At 42.7% G+C, this 25,498-nt stretch overlaps 1 protein-coding gene across 1 annotated transcript in view; it reads right to left on the minus strand.

The window, feature by feature from the left end:
• Positions 1–6,083: 6,083 nt before the first annotated feature.
• The window catches only part of LOC111156008 (acyl-CoA synthetase medium chain family member 5), a 118,057-nt gene continuing 98,642 nt past the window's right edge, over positions 6,084–25,498 (minus strand). The window contains 10 exon segments of the mRNA XM_022516536.1: positions 6,084–6,194; positions 6,628–6,747; positions 8,590–8,670; positions 8,672–8,690; positions 8,783–8,910; positions 19,167–19,268; positions 19,413–19,493; positions 20,082–20,205; positions 22,258–22,337; positions 23,296–23,455. Coding sequence (XP_022372244.1) covers positions 6,084–6,194; positions 6,628–6,747; positions 8,590–8,670; positions 8,672–8,690; positions 8,783–8,910; positions 19,167–19,268; positions 19,413–19,493; positions 20,082–20,205; positions 22,258–22,337; positions 23,296–23,455 — 1,006 coding nt within the window.

The following is a 25,498-nucleotide window of genomic DNA, read 5'->3' on the forward strand; positions in this document are numbered from 1 at the left end:
TCTTGGTCCACCCTCCACCTAAGCAGACAGCTCCTGAATTCCTACCACCTCTGAAAGAATGCAGCGGATCAAGAAGATAGTTCCAGGAATCCCTGGGCCTTCATGGAGACCAGAGCTAATCATTAACTATGGACAATACCAGGGTCTTACCTGGGGTGATGGCAGTCCTCCCTGCTGTGTTTATGGAATGCACCCCCAGAGCCTTTTGGGGGTGGGGAGAGGGGAGGCAGCAGGGACAATTTTTTTAATTCAGGGAGCAAAGAGGAGATTTATGCTCAGGACTGACAGGAAGTTCTAGCTCCAACCAGGGAAAGAGAAACAGAACTTCCATGGGCTTGATGTACTTTCTTTCACCTCTTTCAACCCTTTCTTCACTTTCTCTTTTGATGATTCCGCCTCATCTCTTTTATCCACACTCAGCCCATACAAGGTCTCACCCAGCACAGTAGCTAGGACCCCAGCTTCCTTGCCAATGACCCTCACATGTGTCTCCAGCCTGGATCTCTCTGTTGCATCCCAATCTGCTTCACTTCTCCCCTTGGATATCTGTCATTCACATCAAACATACTTTGCCCAAAGCTGGGCACCTAATATTCTCTGTCTCTGCAAATTATCCCACTCCACTATATTGTCTTGTCCAACTCAATGAATATTAGCTCTTCTATAATTTGTTTGGTTCATAGGATCAGAAAAACAAAGACCTTCCCAGGTCATCGAGGGGTTAAGATGAAAGTCCAGAGTGGGACAATAATTCCTTAAGGTCACACAGCTAATCAATCCCAGACCCACGCCTAGAATGCTAATATCCCAGTAGAATGGCTCTCACCTGCCCAAGCTGGTGAACGGCATCTGGATCATCGACCCTGAGACAAGAGCTGGAAAGCAGAGGGCTCTCAGCCTCTGAGACAAGCTGTCTTCCAGAAACACTAACCTAAGAGAAAAAATATTGCAGCTGAATAAGGGACTTCTGACATTACAGGTCACCTCAGATCCTATATCCTCTCAGATGGAGTGAGTACCCCAATGCCACAGAGCTTGCCTTTCTGCTCTCACTCTGGCCATTATGCACCCCAAGGATCTACTCAGAGAGCTAGTCCTCTGAGGTGCTGACCATCAGTGGTTCATATGCTAAAAAGGCCCCCATGACCAGCAGGGATTGAGGCTCCCAAATGCAGAGGTCTCTGTTGGAGACATGAGTCCTGGAAATGGACAAGATTAGGGTGCCAGTTACCTAGCAATGACTAATCACTGAGGGTACAAATACCAGAGACCCACATCAGGAGACATTTGAAGAAGTTAGAGGGCTTAAAGACCCAAGAAGCCAGGATCCAAGGTGGGAGTCTGGAGAGACAGACCTAGAGAGGGTACTAAAAGCAATCTAGTCCCTTTTTATGCTTTTCTCTGGGCAACCTAGAAATGATGTGGCTTGAAAAACCTATTTATGTTGAGCAGCAGTCATATCCTGGGATGAACTCCTCTTCTACCCCAGGAAAATTCACAGAACTCTACCACCTAGCCCCTCTGGCCCTGAAGGTTGTTTTTTTTTTTTTTAAAGATTTTATTTATTTATTTGACAGAGAGAGATCACAAGCAGGCAGAGAGAGAGGGGAGGAAGCAGGCTCCCTGCTGAGAAGAGAGCCCGATGCGGGGCTCGATCCCAGGACCCTGAGATCATGACCTGAGCCGAAGGCAGCGGCCCAACCCACTGAGCCAGCCAGGCGCCCCTGGCCCTGAAGGTTTTTGTCCCTTCTTAAATACTCCTGTAATAGCTATTCCTAAACATCTCAGAATCACACTGTCATGAGTCTCTTAATTCTCTTCCAGAAAGTCCTCCCCAGTGTCTGCCCTAAATACCTCTTGCTGTTGCTGTTCTCTGCCCTCTCACCAATTACCTACAATGGGGCTTCAGGCACCAGAAACAGGAAATCAGCTGAACAACCCTTTCCCTTCTGTTCAGTCACTTATTTTGATCACTTTGCCACAGAGGGGAGGAAAACAGGACCCCAGCAGAGACCTAAATCCTGCAGAATTAGGTACCCGAGTTGCTGTCCTTCTCTAAGGCTCTGTTAGAGGACTTTTAAGAAATAGTTCTGTCTGCTTGGGAAAGGGAGATGACATTTTCCGTAGATATCTGGTGGAAAGAAATAAGGGATCTACCTTACCAGGCTTTCTCCTGGTCTACGAGGAGTCCCAAATGATCAACTATGCTTCCCATTGCATTCTTTCTTGGGCACCTATTAGAAACATTGAAGTTGTTCACCTCTGCCTCATTTACTTCCCTGGTCTGGGGAAGGGGTACCGACTTCACCCCATCCCATGCATTCCTGCTCACTGCTACTCTCCCTGCCTTACAGAGCTCTCTTCTGAAGTCTGGATTTGTCCTTTCTCCTGTGCCAGTGACACCCTCTTCCCTGTGCAAATACCCTCTGGTTCTTCAGCTCCTGTGGTTATCAGCCTCTTTATCCATGACTACACAGTACAGCTAGATAGAAGCTATAGAAGTTCATGATAAAGGACCAAGAACATGAAGTCTGTCTGGATTTGAATCTGGCTTCCCCTGCTACTGAGCTGTGTGTTCTTCCAGTCTTCTTTTTTTTTTTTTTTAAGATTTTATTTATTTATTTGACAGAGAGAGAGATTACAAGTAGGCAGAGAGGCAGGTAAAGAAAGGGGGGAAACAGGCTCCCTGATGAGCAGAGAACCCGATGTGGGGCTCGATCCCAGGCTGAAGGCAGAGGCTTAACCCACTGAGCCACCCAGACGCCCCTGAACTGTGTGCTCTTAAAGAAGTTGTTACTCCTGCCCGGAATTTCAGTCTTCTTACTTGAAAATGGGGGCTAGTCCTAGGAGACCATTTAGACGTGTGAGGATTGAACTTGATAGCTGTTTAGGATACCTCTGGTAGGGAGTGCTAGAAACCAGTCACCTCAGTTGCTTCTGGAGAAAGGAGCAAGTTTGACTTAAACAGATCAAAGTGGGCTTTCTTATTAACTCATTCAAATTAAATTTTTACCTATCAAAGACTTCAACCACCTGCACTTTGACCTCAGTCTGTACTTTCTAACCAATTAAACTCTTCTTTCCAGCTTACCTTTTAACTCAGGCAAAAGACCCTGTGGGCAAAGCACCTCCTGACTGAACAGAAACTACCCCCTCAAGCAATAGTAAGGACTGCCCTGATGTAGCAACACCCTGTGTGACTGACTTCAAGGCAATGCTCCACCTGACCTTTACTGCCCCCCTGCCCATACTCACTGACCTTTGTCCCACATTTTCTTTATATAAGCCTGGAAATATTTTCAACACTTTGTGGAAACTTTGAGATGCTAGTCTGCTGTCTTCCTGGTGTTGGCCTCACTGAAATAAATTCCTTTCTCATTTACCACCACTTGTCTCTCTACCTTTGGATTTTGTCAGCAGTGATTGGCTGAACCTGATCTGTTTGGGACCCCGAGAGCCAGGTGCACTTGCATGCCTTTGCCCCAGCTACATTTACTTTTTCAAAAAGTAATAAGTAAAAGTTTTTCTTAAAAAACGCATTCTCATATAGTAAAACACTCAGCAAATTATAGCAAGACTAGAATAGGAGACTTGGAGAACAGTGTTTGGACTCCACACACCTGTATATACAGAGGGTTTGGGAGTCACTAACCATTCCTACTGATCACCTAGAGATCCCGGAGATCACCCCCAATCTCTGATGCAGCGGATTTGGGGAATGAGGGCTGTGGTCCTGGAATCATAATAATAATTATGATTTTGAGGGGCTCATTAGGAATTCTAGCAGTGTCTAAGGCATGACTCCAAACCCCACCCCAAGAGCACTAATGAGGCTGCAGAGTCAGACCTATCGGGTCTGGGGTAAATCACCAAAGCTTTCCACCTTTAACATAATTTCCACCTTTAACATAAAGGTAAATTTCCACCTTTAACACAAAGAAAATTTACCCAGCCCAGGAAGGCCACAAAGACAAAAGACTTAAAGAAAAAGTAAACCATTTTGACAAGTTTTTTTTTTTTCTTTTTAAGGGCTATTAAAACTTTAAGGATCACTCCTCTGCCATAAACCTTTAGTGGCTCCCTAGCACTCACTGAAGACAAAACTCCAGTCATCCTCAACTGCAAATTGCTTAACTTCTTTGATCTACCTGTAAAATGAGAATGTCATCAGTACTGTTCAATACGAAGGTTGACAGTTAAAATACACAGAACTGTGCCTGACTGTAGCTGGTTGCTCAGTGTTCTATTCTTAGAAACACTAACCTATCTCTCCCCTCTCAGGGCCTTTGCGCATGCTGTATCCTGTGTTTAGAATGCTGGGCCCCAATCTCTTTACTTAGTTTACTTCCACTTTCCTTTCAATCCCAGTTCACCAAGGACCTCCTTATGGAAGGTGTCCTGCTACCCTGAGTCCTCCCAGTCTTGGTCAGTCCCCACAATCTATGTTTTAACTAAACTCTTTCCTTCATGGAATTTATCACAGTTGTGCATTATTTGCCTTACTCTTTGATGAATAACATCAACCTCCCCACTCAACTGTAAACTCCACAAGGGTAGTGTCATGGGTTGAATCATGTCCCCTCAGATCCATATGCTAATGTCCTAATCCCCAGTGCCTCAATATGTGGTTGGAATTTGGAGATGGGGCCTTCGAAGACGTGCTTAAGTTACAGTGAGGTCCTCAGGCCCTCATCCAACCTGACTGGTGTTCTTATAAGAGGAGATCAGGAGACAGAGGAAAGATCATGTGAGGACACAGAAGACGGCTGTCTACGAACCAAAGAGAGAAGCCTCAGAATTAAACTAAGCCCACTGACACCATGACCTTGGACTTTCAGCTTCAAGAACCAAGGAAATAAATTTCTCTTGTTAAAGCCTGCCAGTCTATGGTACTTTGTCATGGCAGCCCGAACAGATTAATACAGGTACTGACTGGGTTGACTTTTGCTTATTGTTGTATTTCCAGAGCCCAGCACTGAGTAGGTGCTCAATAAATATTGATTGGTGGCTGAATGGAGGTCCCGCGGGTTGGCTAAGCGGCACTGAAGATCATGTTGAGTTTCCATCTGCTTCGTCTCCGCGTGGCTGGTGTCAGAGGCCCAGAGCCACCTCTTTCCGTTTCTGGGCCTGAGATGTGGTTTTGGGTCCTTGTATCTTTTGTGGTGGGCACAACATAATACACTAATCTTCAGCAGATGATTGTTGGAGGCAGAGTGTGGTTTGGGGGAATCGTTTCTTTAAGATACTTTTTTCATTATAATAGTTATACATACTTACTGAGAAAGCTTGGAAAATAGAGAAACACAGAGGAAAGAAAAAAACTATCAACCACTATTTTCAATCCCCAGGAATACTGGTTTTAACATAAGTATTTCCTTTCAGGCTTTTTTTCCACAGTTTTTCCTTTACCATTCAAAGTTATGGTTCTCCACTACACATATATTATTTTTATTCTGATTTAAACTTAATTTAGCTCAAGTATGCCCCAAGACCTATTTTTAAAGGTCACATAATACATTACTGAGTTAAGCTACTACAACTTAGTCATTGTCCTATTGGCTGGACATTGGTTTTTTTTTTTTTTTTTCCTTTTTTTTCCCTTTTTTTTGGTTGTTGTTACAGTTTTAAACAATACTCCAGTACATATCCTTGAATCCTTTCTTTTACAGTAATTACTGAAGATGGACTTTCCAGATGAAAGGGTAGGACCAATTTTTCATGACCCTGGATATGATTACCAAACGGCTTTATCAAAAGGGTCAAGTGATGACTCCCCACCAGCAGTGAATGAGATCACAGGAGCCCTGACTTTATGGCGACCTGTCCTCAGAGGATCAGCTGGAAATAAGACAGTAAGCAGCTGCTGAGAATGCCTTCAGACAGAGGAGGGGGAAGTCAAGCCATCAAACATACACTAGGCTGGCAGGGGCTGTGCATCTGGGTTAGTGACATTCTTCTGCTCTCTTCCAGGGTCCTGCTCATTTGGAACTGAAAGCCTTCGATGTTCACAGGGTTGAAGGGATGATGCCCCAGACAAGGACTAACCAGTGATCCCACCAGTTCTTCTTAGAAGCTTCAGAGGCCTATGGGGCCTTTCGGGGGTTGCCTCTCATCTCCCCCCACTCTTGGCTTCTCAATTTATTCCTTTGGATCTTTCCAGAAACCGTCTTGGGTAGTTCTGAAACAAAGGCCACCTAGTGACCATAAAACAAAAACAGTTTGAAATCATTTCCTAGAAGGACTTCTGACTTGAAAGAATCCTTACCCTCTGCCAGTTTGTTGGAAAGTGTCTATGACTCATAGTTTTCTCTAAATGGCAATGACCAAAATGGCCAGGGTCTGGGGCACATGATCTTGACCACAGAGATTCAGCACCGTCTCTCCACACCCCCCCATTCTCCCACCCCCCGAATCTGAGGTCTGTCACTTCTTAGAGTAGGAACAAACTGTGGTTTGGGGCAGGCCCAGTGAGGAAACAGGGAGAAAAGGCTGAAGGAGAAGCTCTGTTATTTGTACCTTCATTCCCCCCACCCCCCACCCCTGGGGCTTGGCCCTGACTGAGAGCAGATGCAATGTGTGCTCAGGTGGTTTCTCAGCTCATCAAGTCCTAGAACTCCTGATGTTTACCTTTCTGGGGTACTAGCATGGAGCAGTCACCCTTTTCACATGCTCCTGGAGCTCCTGAGTTAGTTTCTCAGGATCTTGAGAGGAGTAAGATGGAGAAAGGACAATAAAGGCCTTCACCACCTACCAGAAGAACACAAAAACAAACCCTCTAAAACCAGAAAGAATCAATCCCTTTATAACAACTTATTTCTCCTTTTGCCAGCCAAGCATGAAAGTTCTGCCAGCGCCTCTGGCTCAGCCAACAAAATGGACAACATCATTTTTTTTTCCTATCGTCTCCATTCCAGGACCAACTATTGGAAACACTGACTTTTGTAGAATGATTCCAGGATCCTACCTGTTTCCCAAACTGCTTCTCTTTCTTAAAATAATACTGTAAGCAGCCAAGGAGCTTCTTTTCTGACACAAATACTCTGTGGAAAGAGAAGTTTCACAATCTCCCCAGAGTCCCTTACTTCCAAGTCTCTGTGACTGGAAAAGTACCTGGCAGGTAGTTGGACATGCAGGACTGGGAATATTGCACTGAGGGGAAGTGGGTATTTCTGAGCCTGCATGTACACGTGTTTCCAACCAGCAAACATTTTGCTGCACAGCTTCCATGCCACGTGTCCAGTGGGACTTTCTGTACCTTGGCTGTTACTGCCTGAGCCTTTCTTAGCAGGCTGCCTCCCATTAAGAAGGAAGAGTCCTGACACATAACAAAGGAACATGGTTTCTGACAGGAGTGGAAGAGGTCAAAGGCCAGTAGGTTGCTTACCCACCCCAGCATATAGCTCTGTCAAGGTGGGGGTTCACCATCCTGACACCAAGCCCTGTTAGGTGGGGGTTCACCATCCTTGCATGCTTCCCAAAAGCGGGCATCTCACTACATTTCATGTTCAGATAGATCTGGTGATTGGGAAAGGCTCTGACTGTTAAAACTACCAAACATGTACTGACACCTTTCTATGCGTGAGGCTCCATTCTGAGTGTATGCAGATTAACCACACACAGCCATCTGTCACAACCCCAGCTAATTTGCAATATACAATGCTAGGTATACTTTTCCAGGTGTGATTTCTCCAGAACATATATGGGGCTCCCACCTCCCTTATTCTAAATCATTGGCCTCAAATTTTAACAGGCATCAGAATCACTTGGATAGGGGCTTCTAATCAAAATGAAGAAGGCCTGGGCTGCATCCTCAATCGCTCTCATTCAGCAAGACTGACTTGAGATCTAGAAATCTGTATTTTAAACAAGAATCCCAGATGATGCAGCTATGAGTAGTCTAGGGCCCTGACTTAGAGACCCACTCCTCTGGCCCTCGTGCTTCTGAGAACACACACAGCCTGATGTTGTACTAACTTTCATAAGGTAACTACACTATACTGTAGGGTTATGTTGGATTTACAGCCAGTGAAAAGCTTCATTTCTCCCACTCTATTTCTCTGAGATCCATGGGAAGGAATTTGCATTTCTCCTGGGAGAGGTCAGCTTATGAAATTTGGCTCATCTTTCTGATACAGCAGGGTCATGATGGATACTTATTCTGTCATCCCTTAAGATGGATATTCCTCTCAGGTTAGCACTGTCAGCAGCCATGTGTGGTGTGCTTGTTATATCCTCATCTGCAAATGGGAAACGGTTCTCTATCAGCCAGGACGAATGACAGAGACTGAACCCACTGCCAAGCTCTCCTATCTAATGTCCACCTCTTTTGGACCCAGTTCCAGGTCCATTTGACACGAAAGTGTTGGTATCCTCTCCTCATGTCCCTCCTCGTGTCTCCTCGTAGACCCCTCTCAAGAGTCGGCCACTAAAGGCTTGACATTAATGCTTAACCAAAAGGAATGTGTGGCATTTCAGACTTTGTAGTACCCACGTGGAGTGAGATAGGGGGGAATGTGGGTCTTCCAGCTCACTCTGCTGGGTGTGAACAGGTAAAGAACCAGGAGGCAATGTTCTTGGCTGGACTGTTACCTCCCCTCTGATGGGGTCTGGGCTGCTGACCACAGCAGCCTCTAGAACAGCAGGGTGCTCAGCAAGGGCATTTTCCACTTCAAAGGGGTCCAATCCGGTAGCTGGAAGAGAAAAACAAACTCTTCCAAGTGACCCCCCCCGCCCACACACACACAAAGCTTCAAAGGGAGAAGGACAGAGCAGACAGCTTGACCTTGAGGAATTAATCACATCATCATTTCTTCAAGTGAACCAAAAGTAGCCATCCTTGTCCTTGTGGGCTCGGTCCCCCGTGATGTAGAAGTCCCCTCGTTCTGATGCCTCTGTCTTCTCAGGATTGTTCTGGAAGACAAAGTAAACACATGAAGGGCCACCTTCGAACAGCCACTCAAGCCAGCTCTGGCCCTCGCAGGCCCATGCAGGAGGCTGGGGACCCATAAAAGCAATTCCCAAAGACCATGCAGGCCAGAATTTCCCACCGGACTAGGAGTTGTGAATTTATACACTTTCTCTCTCTTAAATAGAAGGAGATGCCCGGAAATAGTTAAGGACAGCCACTCGCTACCATTCCTTGGAAGGGTCCAAGAAAGCATAGTTAAATGCAGGACGGTGGACACAGGGCCACTGGCTCTATTTTTTAAGATAAAAGAACATACTGATAGTCTTTGTGCTCAGGAATCACTGAAGGTAGGAAGTGAGCAGTTGGCCAAAAGGCAAGAGTCGAGGAAAGAGGAAAAGCTAATCAAACTCTGATTCTCAAAGCTTTAAAGAAGCTACTTGAAACAAACAAACAAAAACAAAATTACAGCTGTGTGCAACTATCCAGGTGTGTCTCAAAACCATTATGCTGAGTAAATGAAACCAGACAAGGAGTTAAGATGGTGGAGGATCAGGGGAACCCTAAGTTTGTCTCGTCCCTCAGATACAGCTAGATAGTAATCCAAACACTCTGAACACCTGAGAAATCAATCAGAGTTCTGAGAGAAAAAAAACTCCAGTCTACAAGTAGACTGTGGCTACCTTTTGGTAGGTAGGAGATGCAGAGACTTCAATTTGGGGAGACATAGCTGTGGATCCAGTGGCAGGGAGGGACCCCACAGGTGGAGGCTACCACAAAGCATTATAAGCAGCAAGGCACAAAACTGAAACTTTTAGAAGTCTGCTACCATGGGTATGTGCCTGGCTTAAAGGCGCTCAGGTGGCAAAGCACGGCAGAACTCACGTGGTCTCTCAGTATCCCCTGGTCACAAGAAGGACAGATGGCACATAAGTGCTGCATTGTTTCCAGGCATAGGAGCGTAGAAGGTGGCTGAGAACAGCCAGTGCAGGTGCTGGCTTTCTGCTCTGTTTTGCCATAAACTGTGAATCACTCTGATAACTGAGAAACTGTGACCGCTTTCCTGGTACAGGCCTGGCAAACAGCAGAAGCGTAGGGAGACCCCCCCCACCCTCCTCCCCAGGGCTCCAGGGAGGAACAGCACAGTCTGACCTGCAGGAGTCCCTAAAATATAGGAGTTTTGAAATTCAGTTGTGCGTCAGAGATTTAAAAAAAAAAAAAAATGCTCAGACACAGGCAGGGTAAATGCAGGGTTCTGATGGAAACCAGGGACACAAGAGTGATTGCTCTTCTGTGAGGGCTCACTGAAGAGTGGAGGGCATGAACTTTCAACTGCAGGACTAGAAGGTGGGGGGCTGTCATAGTCACCCTGTGCATCATCACTGAAAGGCTTCAGGGAGCAAAAGAGCACCACCTAGTGGAGTCCAGAGCCCCTTACACCAACCCCCGCCTCCCATTTGCAATCTGGAGGCCCATTTGCACTAAGGCAAGTCCACCTGAGAATCAGTGCAACAGGCCCCTCCCCCAGAAGACCTGCACAAACAACTCACTCACACAAAGTCTATTGATCATAGAGGGCTGCAAAGCTTCAGCTCTAAGGGAAAATAGTGTCTAGACTCCTTTGTACTTTTATTCTTTATTTTTTAAAAATTTTTCATTTATTTTATTTTTTCAATTATTTTTAAAAATTTATTAATTTTTAAAATTTTTGTTTTCATATATACTACATATATATTATTTTTTTGTTTGCTTTCATTGTATTTTTTTTTTTCTTTCTTATTTTGGGATCTAGATTCTTTTAATAAGCAGACCAAGAAACACCCAGGATCTAGTTTTTTATTTGTTTTGTTGTTGTTGTTTTCTTTCTTTTTCTCTCTTCTTTTCCTTTCTGGACAGAATGACGAGCTGGAGAAATTCACCCCAAAAGAAAGAACAGGAGGTAGAACTCATGAACAGGGATTTAATCAATACAGATATAAGTAAGATGTCTGAACTAGAATTTAAAACAACAATTAAAAGGATACTAGCTGGGCTTGAAAAAGGCATACTAGATCCTAGAGAATCCCTTACTCCAGAGATAATAGAACTAAAATCTGTTAGACCGAAATTTAAAATGTTGTAACTGAGATGCAATCCCAGATAGAGGCCATAAAAAGGAGGATGGATGAATCAGAGGACTGAATCAGTGATACAGTAGACAAAATTAAGGGAAATAATGAGTTGAAAAAAAGAGGGAAAGAAAGGTGATGGACCATGGAGGTAGATTTAGGGAACTCAGCGACTTATTAAAACACTGTAACATTCATATCATAGGAATCCCAGAAGATGAAGACGGAGGAAAAAAAGGGGCAGAAGATTTATTCAGACAAATTATAGCTGAAAACCTCCCTAATCTGAGGAAGGACACAGATATCGAAATTCAAGAAGCACAGAGAACTCCCATTCAATTCAACAAAAACCGACAATCACCAAGGCATATCATAGCCAAATTCACAAAATGCACAGACAAGGAAAGAATCCTGAAAGCAGTAAGGGAAAAGGGGTCCTTAAGCTACAAGGGAAGACAGAACCTAAGCTAGGTTCTGTGGTGTTCTGCCACCAAAACATGGCAGGACAAAAAGGAGTGCAAGGATATATTCAACATGCTGAACAGAAAAAAAATATGCAGCCAAGAATTCTTTATCCAATAAGATGGTCATTCAGAGCAGGAGAGATAAAGAATATCCAGACAAACAGAAACTAAAGTAGCTTGTGACCACTAAACCCCTACAAGAAATTTTAAGGGGGACTCTGCTTGGAGAAAAAAGGACCAAAAGCAACAAAGACTAGAAAGGACCAGAGAACATCACCAGAAACACCAACTCTACAGATAATAAAATGGCACTAAATTGATACCTTTTACTAATCACTCTGAATGTAAATGGACTAAATGCTCTATAATGAAAAGGCATAGGGTATTAGGACAGATAAAAAAACAAGACCCATCTATATGTTGCCTACAAGAGACTCGTTTTAGATCAAAGACACCTGCAGATTGAAAGTGAGGGATGGAGAATGATTTATCAAGCTAATGGACGTCATAAAAAAAAAAAAAGCCAGAGCAACCATACTTATATCAAACTAGACTTTTTAAAAAAGATTTTATTTATTTAATTGAGAGAGAGAGAGAAAAAATGAGCAAGGAGGAGAGGCAGAGGGAGAAGCCAACTCCCCGCTGAGCAGGGAGCTCAAAACAAGGCTCAATTCCAGGGTTCTGGGTCATGACCTGAGTGGAAGGCAGCTGCTTAACTGACTGAGCCATCCAGGCACCCTGGCAAACTAGATTTTAAACAAAGACTATAATAAGAGTTGAAGAAGGGCATTTTATCATAATTAAGCGATCTATCCAACAAGAAGATCTAACAATTGTGAATATTTATGCCCCCAACAATGGGAGCACCCAAATATATAAAACAATTAATAACAAACATAAAGAAACTCAGCGATAATAATACAATACTAGTAGGGAACTTTAAGACCCCACTTACAGCAATGCAGAAGGTCATCTATGCAGAAATTCAACAAGCAAACAATGGCTTTGAATGTCACACTGGACCAGATGGACTTAACAGATATATTGAGAGCATTTCATCGTAAAGCAGCAGAATACACATTCTTTGCAAGTGCACATGGGACATTCTCCAGAATAGATCACATACTAGAGACAAATCAGCCCTCAACAAGTACAAAAAGACTGAGATCATACCATGCATATTTTCTGACTGCAACGCTACGAAACTTGAAATCAATCATAAGAAAAAATTTGCAAAGACCAGAAGTACATGGAGGTTAAAGAATGAATGGGGGATGCCTGGTGGCTTAGTCAGTTAAGTGTCTGCTTTCAGCTCAGGTCATAATCCCAGGGTCCTGGGATCAAGTCCCACATCGAGCTCCTTGCTTGGCAGGGAGCCTGCTTCTCCCTCTGCCTGCCGCTCCTCCCCACTTGTGCTTGCTCTCTCTCTGACAAATAAATAAATAAAATCTAAAAAAAAAGAAAAGAATGAATGGGTTAACCAGGAAATTAAAGAAGAAATTAAAAAACACATGGAAGTGAATGAAAATGAAAACAACACACCAAAACCTTTGGGATGCAGCAAAGGCGGTCCTTGAGGGAAGTATACTGCAATACAGACGCACCTCAAGAAGCAAGAAAAATCTCAAATACCTAACTTAATCTTACACCTAAAGAAGCTAGAAAAGGAATAGCAAATAAAGCCTAAAGCCAGCAGAAGAGAGGTACTTGGGTGGCTCAACCAGACAAAGACCCCACAAAAAAGGAAAATTACCAGCCAGTATCCCTGAAGAACATAGATGCAAAAATTCTCAGTAAAATACTAGCAAATCAAATTCAACAGTACAGTAAAACAATTATTCATCATGATCAAGTGGGATTTATTCCTGGGCTGCAGGAATGGTTCAATTCGTGCAAATCAATCAACACGATAGACCACATTAATAAAAGAAAAAGTAAGAACAATATGATCATCAGTAGATGCAGAAAAAGCATCTGATCCAAATACAGAATCCTTTCCTGATAAAAACCCTTAAGAAAGTAGGGATAGATGGAACATATGTCAACATCATGAAGGCCATATATGGGAAGATCCACAGCTAGTATCATCCTCAATGGGAGAAAAACTGTCAACTTTCCCATGTGGTCAGGAACAAGACAAGGATGTCCACTCTCACCATTACTATTCAACATAGTACTGAACATCTTAGCCTCAGCAATCAGACAACAAAAAGAAATGAAAGGCATCCAAACTGACAAGGAAGAAGTAAAACTTTCTCTGTCTGCAGATGACATAATACTCTATGCAGAAAACCTGAAAAACTCCACCAAAAAATTGCTAGAATTCGCAAACAAATTCGGCAAAGTTGCAAGATGTAAAATCAATGTCCAGAAACCTGTTGCATTTCTATATACCAATAACGAAGCAGCAGAAAAATAAATCAAGGAATCAATCCCATTTGCAATTGTACCAAAAACAGTAAGATACCCAGGAATAAACCTAACTAAAGAAGAAAAAGATCTGTACTCTGCAAACTATAGAACACTTATGAAAGAAACTGAAGAGGACACAAAGAAAAGGAAAAACATTACATGCTCGTGAATTAGAAGAACACTGTTAAAATGTCTATACTACCCAAAGCAATCTACACACTTAATGCATTCCCTATCAAAATACCAACAGCATTTGCCACAGATCTAGAACAAACAATTCTAAAATTTGTATGGAACCACAAAACACCTTAAATAGCCAAAGCAATCCTGAAAAAGAAAAACAAAATGAGATGTCACAATTTCAGATTTCAAGCTATATTAGAAAGCTCTAGTCATCAAGACAGTACAGTAGTGGTACAAAAACAGACACAAATGTAACAGGGAACCCAGGAATGGACTGAAAACTATATGGTCAACTAATCTTCAATAAAGCAGGAAAGAATTTCTAATGGAAAAAAGACAGTCTCTTCAACAAATGGCGTTGGGAAAACTGGACAGCAGTAAGCGGAAGAATGAAACCGGACCATTTCCTTACACCATACACAAAAGTCAATTCAAGATGGATGAAAGACCTCAATGCCAGACAGGAAACCATCAAAATCATAGAGGCAAACACAGGCAGAAACCTCTTGGACTCAACTGTAACAATTTCTTACTAGACACAATGCCAGGAAGGGAAACAAAAGCAAAAATGAACGACTGGGACTTCATCAGGATAAAAAGCTTCTGCACAGTGAAGGAAACTATCAACAAAACTAAAAGGCAGCCTACAGGATGGGAGAAGATATTGGCAAATGACATATGTGATAAAGGGTTAGTATCCAAAATCTATAAAGAACTTACCAAACTCAACATGCAAAAAAACAAATAATCCAGTTAAGAAATGGGCAGAAGACATGAATAGACACTTTTCCAAAGAAGACATCCAGATGGCTAACAGAAACATGAAAAGATGCTCAACATCACTATTATCAGGGACATGCAAATCAAAACCACAATGAGATAACATATACCTGTCAGAATGGCTAAAATTAATAACACAGGACACACCAGGTGTTGGTCAGGATGTGGAGAAAGTGAAACTCTTACACCACTGGTGAGAATGAAAGTTGGTGAGGCCACTCTGGAGAACAGTATGGAGGTGCCTCAAAAAGTTAAAAATAGAACTACTCTATGATCCAATAGTTGAGCTACTAGGTATTTACCCAAAGGATACAAAAATACAGATTCAAGGGTTACATGCATCCTGATGTTTATAGCAGAATTATCAACAATAGCCAAACTATGGAAAGAGCCCAAGTGTCCACTGACTGATGAATGGATAAACAAGATGTAGAGAGTGAGTGTGTGTGTGTGTGTGTGTGTGTGTGTGTGTGTGTGTATGCCATATCCATGTATTTAGGTATACATGCATATATGGTATGTATTTATAATGGAATATTATCAGCCATCAAAAAAATGAAATCTTGCCATTTGCAATGATATGGAGGGAGCTAGAATGTATTATGCTAAGTGAAATAAGTCAGTAAGAAAAAGACATACCATATGATCTCACTCATATGTGGAATTTAAGACAGGTAACAGGTGAACATAAGGGAAGGAGGAAAAGAATAAAAGAAGAGGGAAATGAGCCATTAAATGACTCTTAACAATAGGGAATAAACTGAGGGTTGATAGAGGTGGAGGGGGATAGGTTAGATGGGTGATGGGCACTAAGGAGGGCTTTTGTTGTGATAAGTAAATGGGTGTTGTATGTAAGTGGTGAATCACTGAATTCTACTCTGGAAACCAATACTGCACTGTATGTTAACTAAGTAAAATTTAAGTTAAAAAATAAAATAAAAAGTCAATTTAAAAGAAAGAACCAGGGGGTGCCTGGGTGGTTCAGTCAGATAAGCATCTGCCTTTGGCTTAGGCATGATCTCAGGATCCTGGGATCAAGCCCCATGTCAGGCTTTCTGCTCAGCGGGGAGCTTGCTTCTCCCTCTCACTCTGCCTCTGCCTCTATCCCTGCTTGTGTGCTTTCTCTCTGTCAGTAACGAGACACATGAATGAATGAATACTTACGATCCCATTTACATAAAGTTCTTTTTTAAAAAGGCAAAAGTATTCTATTAGCAACAACAAATAATTTAGCAATAGCTGATGGCTAGGGGATTGACTTTTAGGGAGCCCAAGGGAACTCACTGGGGTGACAAGAATGTTCTATATCTTTTTTTTTTTTTAAAGATTTTATTTATTTATTTGACAGAGATCACAAGTAGGCAGAGAGGCAGGCAGAGAGAGGGGGAAGCAGGATCCCCGCTGAGCAGAGAGCCCGATGTGGGGCTTGATCCCAGGACCCTGGGATCATGACCTGAACCGAAGGCAGAGGCTTAACCCACTGAGCCACCCAGGCGCCCCAAATGTTCTATATATTGATTGCGGTGGTGGTCACACAAGTGTATACAGGTGTCAAAAGTCACTGACCTATACGCTTGTAACATAGGTACACTTATTGATGTAAATTATGCCTCAATTTAAAAAACTGCATTCTGAGAAAAGAGATAAGCTGTCAATACTAAAAGTAAATCTCACACAAAATCTGAAAGAAGTATTATAGAAACTTAAAACTCTACAAAACAGTAAAGAAAATATAAATACATGGAAGGATAGAAAGCCTTAACATCATAAATATGTTAATTCTCCCCAAATTCATCTTATAGACTTAGTGACACTCATTAAACATTTTTCATGGAAGTTGACAATGTGATTATACAATGTACATGAGAGAGTAGAGAGCCGAGAGCAGGTAAAACATTTCTAAAGAAGTTGAGGAAGAAGGAGAGGCTTGCTCTAGTAAATATTAAGACTTATGAGAATATTTCCTGGATGAGGCTCTATGGTATCAGTACAGGGATAAGACAAACGACCAACTAAATAGAAGAAACTGCCAAAACTTAGCCATGTAAGACTATATCAAACTTCTATTTCTGACCAAGTTGACATGACAGATCACTTTATTCTCACGGAGTGTTTTTAATCTTTTTGTTTTTACTAGTTTTAGCTTTTATTTAAATTCCAGTTAGTTGGGTGCCTGGGTGGCTCAGTGGGTTGAGCCGCTGCCTTCGGCTCAGGTCGTGATCTCAGAGTCCTGGGATCGAGCCCCGCATCGGGCTCTCTGCTCAGCAGGGAGCCTGCTTCCTCCTCTCTCTCTCCTGCCTCTCTGCCTACTTGTGATCTCTCTCTGTCAAATAAATAAATAAAATCTTTAAAAAATAAGTAAATAAATAAATTCCAGTTAGTTGACCTATAGTGTACTATCAGTTTCAGGAATAGAATTTAGTGATTCATCACATACACAACACCCAGTGCTTATCACAGTGCCCTCCTCAATCGCCCATTTAGCCCATCCCCCATCCACCTCCCCTCCATCAACCTTCAGTTTGTTCTCTCTAGTTAAGAGTGTGTTTTAGGGTTTGCCTCTTTCTTTCTCTATGTTCATCTGTTTTATTTCTTAAATTCCACAAAGGAATGAAATTATATGGTATTTGTTTTTCTCTGACTTACTTTGTTTAGCATAATACCTAGATTTAATTTTTTTTTCCTTAGTTAAAAATGACCCAAGAAAAAAACCAATAGCTGGAAAGAAAAAGTTAAAAAATGTAAAGGTTCTTGTCCAGCAAATAATTCTACAAATTACTTGACTCTCTCAATGGAATGATCACAGACCCAGAAAAGTCCTGTATGTGAACTCTGTGAGGACCAGGGTCTTGTCTTTCCTGCCTATTGCTGTACTTAGTGGCATGAAGTAGTCACTCAATAAATAATGAATGAATAAATTATTCAGAAAAGTCAAGGATTTGCTATTGCTTACAAAAATGATTATAAGGAAATACATTAAAATTTTAAAATTACCTCTGCTTAGTGTATTATTGCATTACTGTTTGGGTTTTTTGTTTTGTCTTTTAAAGATTTTATTTATTTATTTCAGAGAGAGACAGTGAGAGAGAGCATGAGAGGGGAGAAGGTCAGAGGGAGAAGCAGACTCCCCATGGAGCAGGGAGCCTGATGCGGGACTCGATCCCAGGACTCTGGGATCATGACCCGAGCTGAAGGCAGTCGCTTAACCAACTGAGCCACCCAGGCACCCAGGTTTTTTGTTTTGTTTTGTCTTTTGTTTATTCTGGCTGGTAAGTTTCTGTGACTTTAAATGAAATACCATGAAAGACTATCTCTCTTGTAGTTATAGAAAAGCCACTAGAATTCATTCTAAAAACAAATGGACTGGTTTTCACTGTTTCTTCCAGTGTTGCAGCTGAGTGATGGCGTCACATACACGCCAGGTGGAATTCCTAATAAAGCCATGGTTCTTGACTTTGGCTCCACTGTCAAATCACCACATGATCCACATCATAGGAAAGTCTGATCTCATCTTTGATCTCAGGGGGGCCCGAGTATCAGTCATGCTTTGAAGCTTCCAAGGTGTCTCTAATGTGCAACCAAAGCTGAAACCATGTCAGTAGAGATTTACAGAGAGAGTGTGGCAAAAACAAAGCCTATAATAAACACTCACTGAAGCAGGCATGAGGGAGAGGTCATTCCTGGATTATCACAGAAAATCAGACTAGAATCCTTGGACATTAAGCTCTGCCAGCTGACCCCTCTCCACACAAGACTCAAGATAAAAAGAATCCTGAAACTAGGCTCTGATACAAATTGCATTTTGACTTTTGTGAAGTCCCTTCTCTTCTCTGAGCTTCAGTTTTCTCATTGTTAGGGGCACCTGGGTGGCTCAGGTGGTTAAGTGACGGCCTTCAGCTCAAGTCATGATCTCGGGATCCTGAGATCCAGCCCCACATCATGCTTCTTGCTCAGTGGGGAGTCTGCTTCTCCCTCTGCCTGCCACTCCCCACTGCTTGTGCTTTCTTGTGCTCGCTCTCCCTCTCTCAAATAAAGAAATAAAATCTTTTTTTAAAAAATTGTCATCATTAAAATGATGGGGTGTCCCCTGTGTTATAAATTTGCACTCTCAGACATATCTGTGCTTAAATCCATGTCCTGGACATACTAGTTGATTGACATTGGATAAGTCAATCTTTCTCATTTCCTTATCAATAATAGTGCCAACCTACCTCATGCAGTTATTGCAAGGGTTAAACAAGTGTTTATAAATCTCAGAACACAATGCTCAGCACACAGAAATCACTGTGAAAATGGCCATTCCCTGCCACTTACCAAATAGCAACTGAAGAAACAGAAGGGCCGGGTGGGCCTGACTCGGACAGCAATATTCCCCTCTTGTCCTGGAGGTAGGATGTTGCCCTCATCATCCATGATCTGGCAGAGAGATCAGAGGGCTGTGTCTGGATATCTGTGCAGCCAGACCACCCAACCAGCTGAGCCTGCTGTTGCTAACCAGGACATGCATTTTGCTTTCCTCTTTGAACCAAGCCTCAACAACAGTTGGGCAAGACTGCCTACCTGCACATTGTAAGGTGGGGACGCTTTCCCCATGGATCCAGACTTGATTTTCATGCCTTTTGGATTGGCACAGATTAAAACCTGGAGAGAAAGCAGTTCCAGAAAGGTGATGTATCCCTGTAGCTTCTTCCTTCCTGGTGCCCACCTTTTCTCTCACTCTCCCTTCTGCCTCTCCTTACCTCTCCTACTCACTCTTTCTCTCCCTTCCTTCTTCCTCCCTTCCTCCCTTCTCTTCTTTCCATAGTCAACAAACATTTATTGAATGTTATACTGGACACTGACACATAAAGAACCAAATGTGTCACTAACCCAAAAGACTCAGTTGACCCCTCAACTCTCTGCTGTCCAGATGGCTGTGGGCAATACTGGCTAAGATCTTCGGGTCTGACCAGAGACAGAAAGAGGCTGTCCTAGTGGAGACAAATGGTACCGGAGGCCATGAGAGTAGGTTTTTTGGCTATGGTGTCCTTGTGAAATCATTTTATCAACCAAAAGGGAAGAAAAACTGATGGGATTTTGTTATCAGCTTCTCCCAGGGGATAGGGCAGTCCCTGACAGGTGTGGCAGCCAGGAAGGCAGAGGATCTGAGAGCTGGTCATCTCCACCAAGTGGCTGAGGGCTTGGGTAGAGGTGACCTGTGGCAGAGACCCGGGCTCCACTAGCACTTACTGTTTCAGACTAGCCATAGCCTTCATGCAGCTCCAGGCCCACATGGCTCTTCCACTTCTCTCTCACGTCAGGATTCAGTGCCTCTCCTCCAGTCAAACAGTGCCTCAGGCTCTGAAACTGGTACCTTTCTCAGGTGGAAAACAAGACCACCTGTGTCAGGATCCCTCCACCCACCACTGTTCCCCCCAGTACTACTGCTCAGGTCTAGACATCTAAAGCCACTGGAGGGTAAAGTCCAGGCTTTTATCACCTGTTCCAAGTGCCCCATCCTCTGGCTTTGCAGGCATATTCCTCATGGGCAGGTAAATTTTTTAAAAAATCAATCCTATCTGATTCTGGAATAAAATCAGAACCTTGTATCGTAGGTTTTGGTATAACATAGTGAAATCTACACGAACTGGCCAAAATTACTTAGTTAAAAACAAAATGAAAAAAACAAAAACAAAAACAAAATGATGATAAATTGGTTAGGACAACCACCTAGTTAAAAAAGATAAACCGAGGGGCGCCTGGGTGGCTCAGTGGGTTAAAGCCTCTGCTTTCGGCTCAGGTCATGATCCCAGGGTCCTAGGATCGAGCCCCGCATCGGGCTCTCTGCTCAGCGGGGAGCCTGCTTCCTGCTCTCTCTCTCTGCCTGCTTCTCTGCCTACTTGTGATCTCTCTCTGTCAAATAAATAAATAAAATCTTTAAAAAAAAAAAAAAAAAAGATAAACCGATTACATGGTGCGCCCGGGTGGCTCAGTTGGTTAAGTGTCTGCCTTCAGCTTGGGTTATGATCTCAGGGTCCTGGAATTGAACCCCACACCCGGCTCTCTGCTCCACAGGGAGTGTGCTTCTCCCACTCCCTCTGCCCCTCCCCTTCTGGCTTGTGTTCTCTCTCTCTCTCAAATACATAAATAAGATCTTTTTAAAAAGAAAAGATAAATCGTTACAAATGTAAAGGGTAGAAAGTAGCCCGCTAGGAATGAATCAGTTGCAAATTTGTAAGGCAGAAAGTAGCCCCCTAGGAATCTGACAATTCTAACAAATGGGCCCAAAATTCCTACAGATATTAAATATGTTATAAAACCACCCCTCCATTCAACAGATTATCCAAAATGTAAAAAATTAGTGGCTGCAAATATATTTCAACCATTTTTTCCCTTTGGATAAACTTGGTTTGACTATTAATTAATACTACCTAGTAGCTTTCAACAAAGTTGTTCTTAAAACATTCAGAGTTTGTTTGCAATTAAAATAATGATCTTGAGGTATACACAAGAGATCAACAAATGGGATAAATTCTTAAAACAGAGAAGAATTCAACAGGGGAATCATGTAAGAACTCCCCCTTAGGTTCTTCATGGACAGATACATGCGATGAGCAAAGAGAACAGAAGAGGCAGACATAGATCAGTCAGTGAGTTACTGAAGAGTCATAGGTCTCTTTCCACACACCTCAGCAACTAGACTTGTCCTGCTATCAGATGTTGCTTTGGACGCACCCAGGATGGGAGCCACATGCACATAGTGTCTTCTTGTCTTCTGTGGGATACCCAATGACATTCACTCAGAGAGTGGCTGGATGGAGTTAGTATGGGGCTGAGGGATGGAACATCTATTGTGGTGGGCTTGCTGGTCCCACCAGACCTCAGGCCCTGGACACAAATCCCATTCCACAGGTGACTAACAATTACCCAACAATTTCTCCAACCTCACACAAGTAGCACACACACTGCTGAGAGAATGGCCTATGCGAGTATGATGGAGAGACAGCCCACCTCAAGTGCTAAAATTCCAGACTATCTTAAATCTATCCAATTCCATTTGGATACAAATTCTTGGGTAGGGGGTGGTGGTGCAGAGGATTTCTGTGGGACATGTGCAAAGGATATAGATGAAACATACGCTTCAGCATGTGTGTGTATGTGTGTGTGTGTGAGATAGAGGACCACAGATATATATAATATTCTAGATATATATTCTATATGGAAAGAAAGAATCACAGACGTATTTGTATATGTATGTGTGTGTGTACATATATAGAGAAAAAGAGAGAGATAGAGACAGAGATGAGACAGGGACAGAGTGACAGAAACAGAGTCGGTATGAGAGGGTGGGTATGCATGTGGGCATATACTGCTGTATATTCACATATTTAGGTCCCCAAAGCATCAGACGGATGCCTGGCTATACCTGGTGAGATCCTCCTGTACCAGCAGCCAGAAGATGGTGGGAACACAGCAGAGGGTGGTGATCGGGTACCTGGAGAGAGTCTAAGCAAAAACAAAGGATAGAAGATCTTCTTAGAGGTACTGGAGTGGGACTTCGTGGAGATGGAGCAGGGGAACTGGATTTTAACTACTCTAGATACATCATATAAGTGAACCATATCGTATTTGTCCTTTAGTGGCTGGCTTAGTTCACTTAACATAATGTCTTCAAGATTCATCCATGATATAGCATGCATATTCCTTCTTTTTAAAGGCTGAATAATATTCCATTGTATGTATGTAGCACATTTTGTTTATTCATTTATCAGCCACCAGGACTTGGGTTGCTTCCACCTTTGGGCTATTAGGAATAATGCCACCCGGAACACAGATATACCTAGCTGACATCTTGACTACAACCTCATGAAAGGCGCTGATTCAGAACTAGCTATTAGGCTGCTCCCAGATTCCTGACCACCAGAAACTGAGATAATAAATATTTGTTTTAAGCCACTAGGTTTTGGGGTAATTGACTACCATAGATAACTAATATACCATGTAAGGCCTGGGGGCAGTAAAGGGAACAAGGCATATACTGGCTGAGCAAGCCTTCAGTGAATAATGATGATGGTGAGCTTGACTATGGCAATGATAATCAACGTGTTAAGAACACACTCTGATTATGATTTTCACCACAGTTTTGAAAAATAACTAGGGTTTTAACAGGAGCATAGGGAAGAAAGTGGTAGACGGAGAAGAACCCAATGCAGGAAAAAACAGAGTATGCAGATATATGAAACTGTCTTATGTCTAAGGATCTAGTTAGAGGATAGGCAATAATTGAAGGTAGAAAGGTGGGCAGGAATCAGATTATAGAAGGTCCTGGGAGCCATTTTGTTTGCTATCCATACCAAAGAAGCCTTATGGTCACTTATTCATGCCTTTTCTCCTGCAAATTCAAAACCTAAATTCCACTCATCTCATTTACATCCAACACACAAGCCGTGTTTTTGTTTCTTACATTCAGAATAATCTTGGCATCAACTCGGGGCAGCTCATGCACAAAAATACAAGATCCATTAGGCCAGGCAGAGAAGAGGGTCCAAGGTGCCTTAACCCAGCCAGTGTCAGACGTGTTCCAGAAGATGTCTGATTTGGTCAAGTCCACCCACCGCCTGCCAAAAATTAAAGAACGTCAGAACCCTCAGCAATACTTCTACCTTTAAAAAGGATTACATTATCCATGTCACCTTCTTTGGAACCTCTCCCACAGTGAGTACTCACTTGTGGGTATGACAGTTTTCAAATCTATACAAGAACCATAAAGTCAGTCTTTGTCTCAACAAGCATTTATTGAGCATATTCTTGGTATTTATGCCCTAAGGGAAGGATAGAGAATTAAAAAAAACAGATTCCATGCCTTCAAGAGTTCACCATCTAGTGGGAGTGATCTATAAGGGGACACATAATCTCCATACAATGTGACGAGGGCACTTTCTTTATCCAATACTTCTTCTGGACTTGGCATTAGAGTGTAGGAAAGAATGATTTGTCTTGCTTTGGGGGGCTTGTAGGTTGGTAAGTATAAACATCAAAGAGGCCCCTGGAGAGCAAGCTTTCATAGGGTTAAACCAATAGCTTTATGCAATTACAGAGAATGGGCACCTAACCCAGAGAAAGAATGGAGATGGAATCTGAGAAATGCTTCCCCAGAGGAGGTGGGGTCTGAGCGAAATGTAATGATGCACAGGAGCTACACTGGGGAGGCAGAGAAGGAACGAAAACCCAGGAAGGGGAAGCAGTACCTGCGAGCATAGAAAAGTGATCATGTTCTGCACTTGGATTTGGGGACATATGATCTCCTGGTCCTCAACCTACTCAATGGCTGCTCCTTCTTGGTCTCCTCCTCTGAGTTTTCCCTGCTTCTCCCTTTGTTGTGGAAAGGCCTCAGGCATTCAGTGCTGAGGCCTCTTCTCTTCTTAGTGTCCATTACTTTTCACTGATCTCGTCCAATCTCATGGCATTAAGTACTACTTTGCTGATAATTCCGCCACGAATCTTTTCCACTAACTCCACACATGAATCTCCAACTGCCTCCCCAATATATCCATTCTTAACTCAGGGTATGGAGATGTCCACCACGCGTCTCAAACTTACAGTGCCAAACACAAGAGTCCTTATGTTCCTCCGACCAGACAGCTTATCCCAGCCTCCTCGCTATCAGTTAATGCTTCTGGTTGCTTGGGCCATAAATCTTGGCATCATCCCTGACTCTTCACTTTCTTTCTTTATGTCAAACCCATCAGCAGATCTTTCCAGGCCTACGTTCAAAATACATTCAGAATCTTAGCTCCTCTCACTCGCCCTGGGGAAGCCTCCACCATTCCCTCTTAATGCACTGGCCTCTGAAGTTGGTCTCTGCTTCATCTCTTGCCCCCTACAGTTTATTCTCAACCCAAACTCATGAGATAACCTTAAAAAAAAAATCAGATCAAGTCACTGCTCAAAAACTCCACTGTACTTCAGAAAATTAAACATAGAATCACCATACAATCCAGCAATTCCACTTCTGGATATATAGCCAAAAGAATTAAAGGCAGAGTTTTGAATAGATGCTTATATCCCCAAGTTAATAGCAGCACTAGTCACAACAGCCAAAAAGATGGGAAGCCCCCCAACTGTCCATCCATGAGCGACTGGATAAACAGCATTGGCATGTCACATACATGGGACTACTGCTGAGCCTTCATAAGAAAGGAAATTCTGACACATGCTACAAAATGAATGAAACTTGAGAACGTTACGCTAAGTGATATAAGTCAGACATAAAAGGAAAAATACTGTGTAATTCCACCCATAGGCTGTTCCCAGAGTAGTCAAATTCACAGAGACGGTAAACAGAATGATGAATGTCAGGGCAGACGTGGGAGGGAATGCAGAACTATTGTGTAATGTGTATTATGTAATACACATGGATTCAGATTTGCGAAATGGAAAAAAGTTCTAGAGGTGGATGGTGGAGATGACTGCAAAACAATGTGAATGTCCTTAATGACACTGAAGTTTACAATTGAAAATGGTTAAAATGGTAAATTTTAGGTGAAGTATCTCTTACCACAATTAAAAACAAAAATAAAAACAAAAAACCTCCAATGGCTTCTCACCTCGCTCAAAGTAAAGCCCAAAGCCTTCAGATACTACTGGATTTGCCACTTTGTTAGCTC

Source organism: Enhydra lutris, unplaced genomic scaffold (assembly GCF_002288905.1).
Source record: "Enhydra lutris kenyoni isolate GAN:26980312 unplaced genomic scaffold, ASM228890v2 scaffoldscaffold45, whole genome shotgun sequence".
NCBI classification, from domain to species: domain Eukaryota; kingdom Metazoa; phylum Chordata; class Mammalia; order Carnivora; family Mustelidae; genus Enhydra; species Enhydra lutris.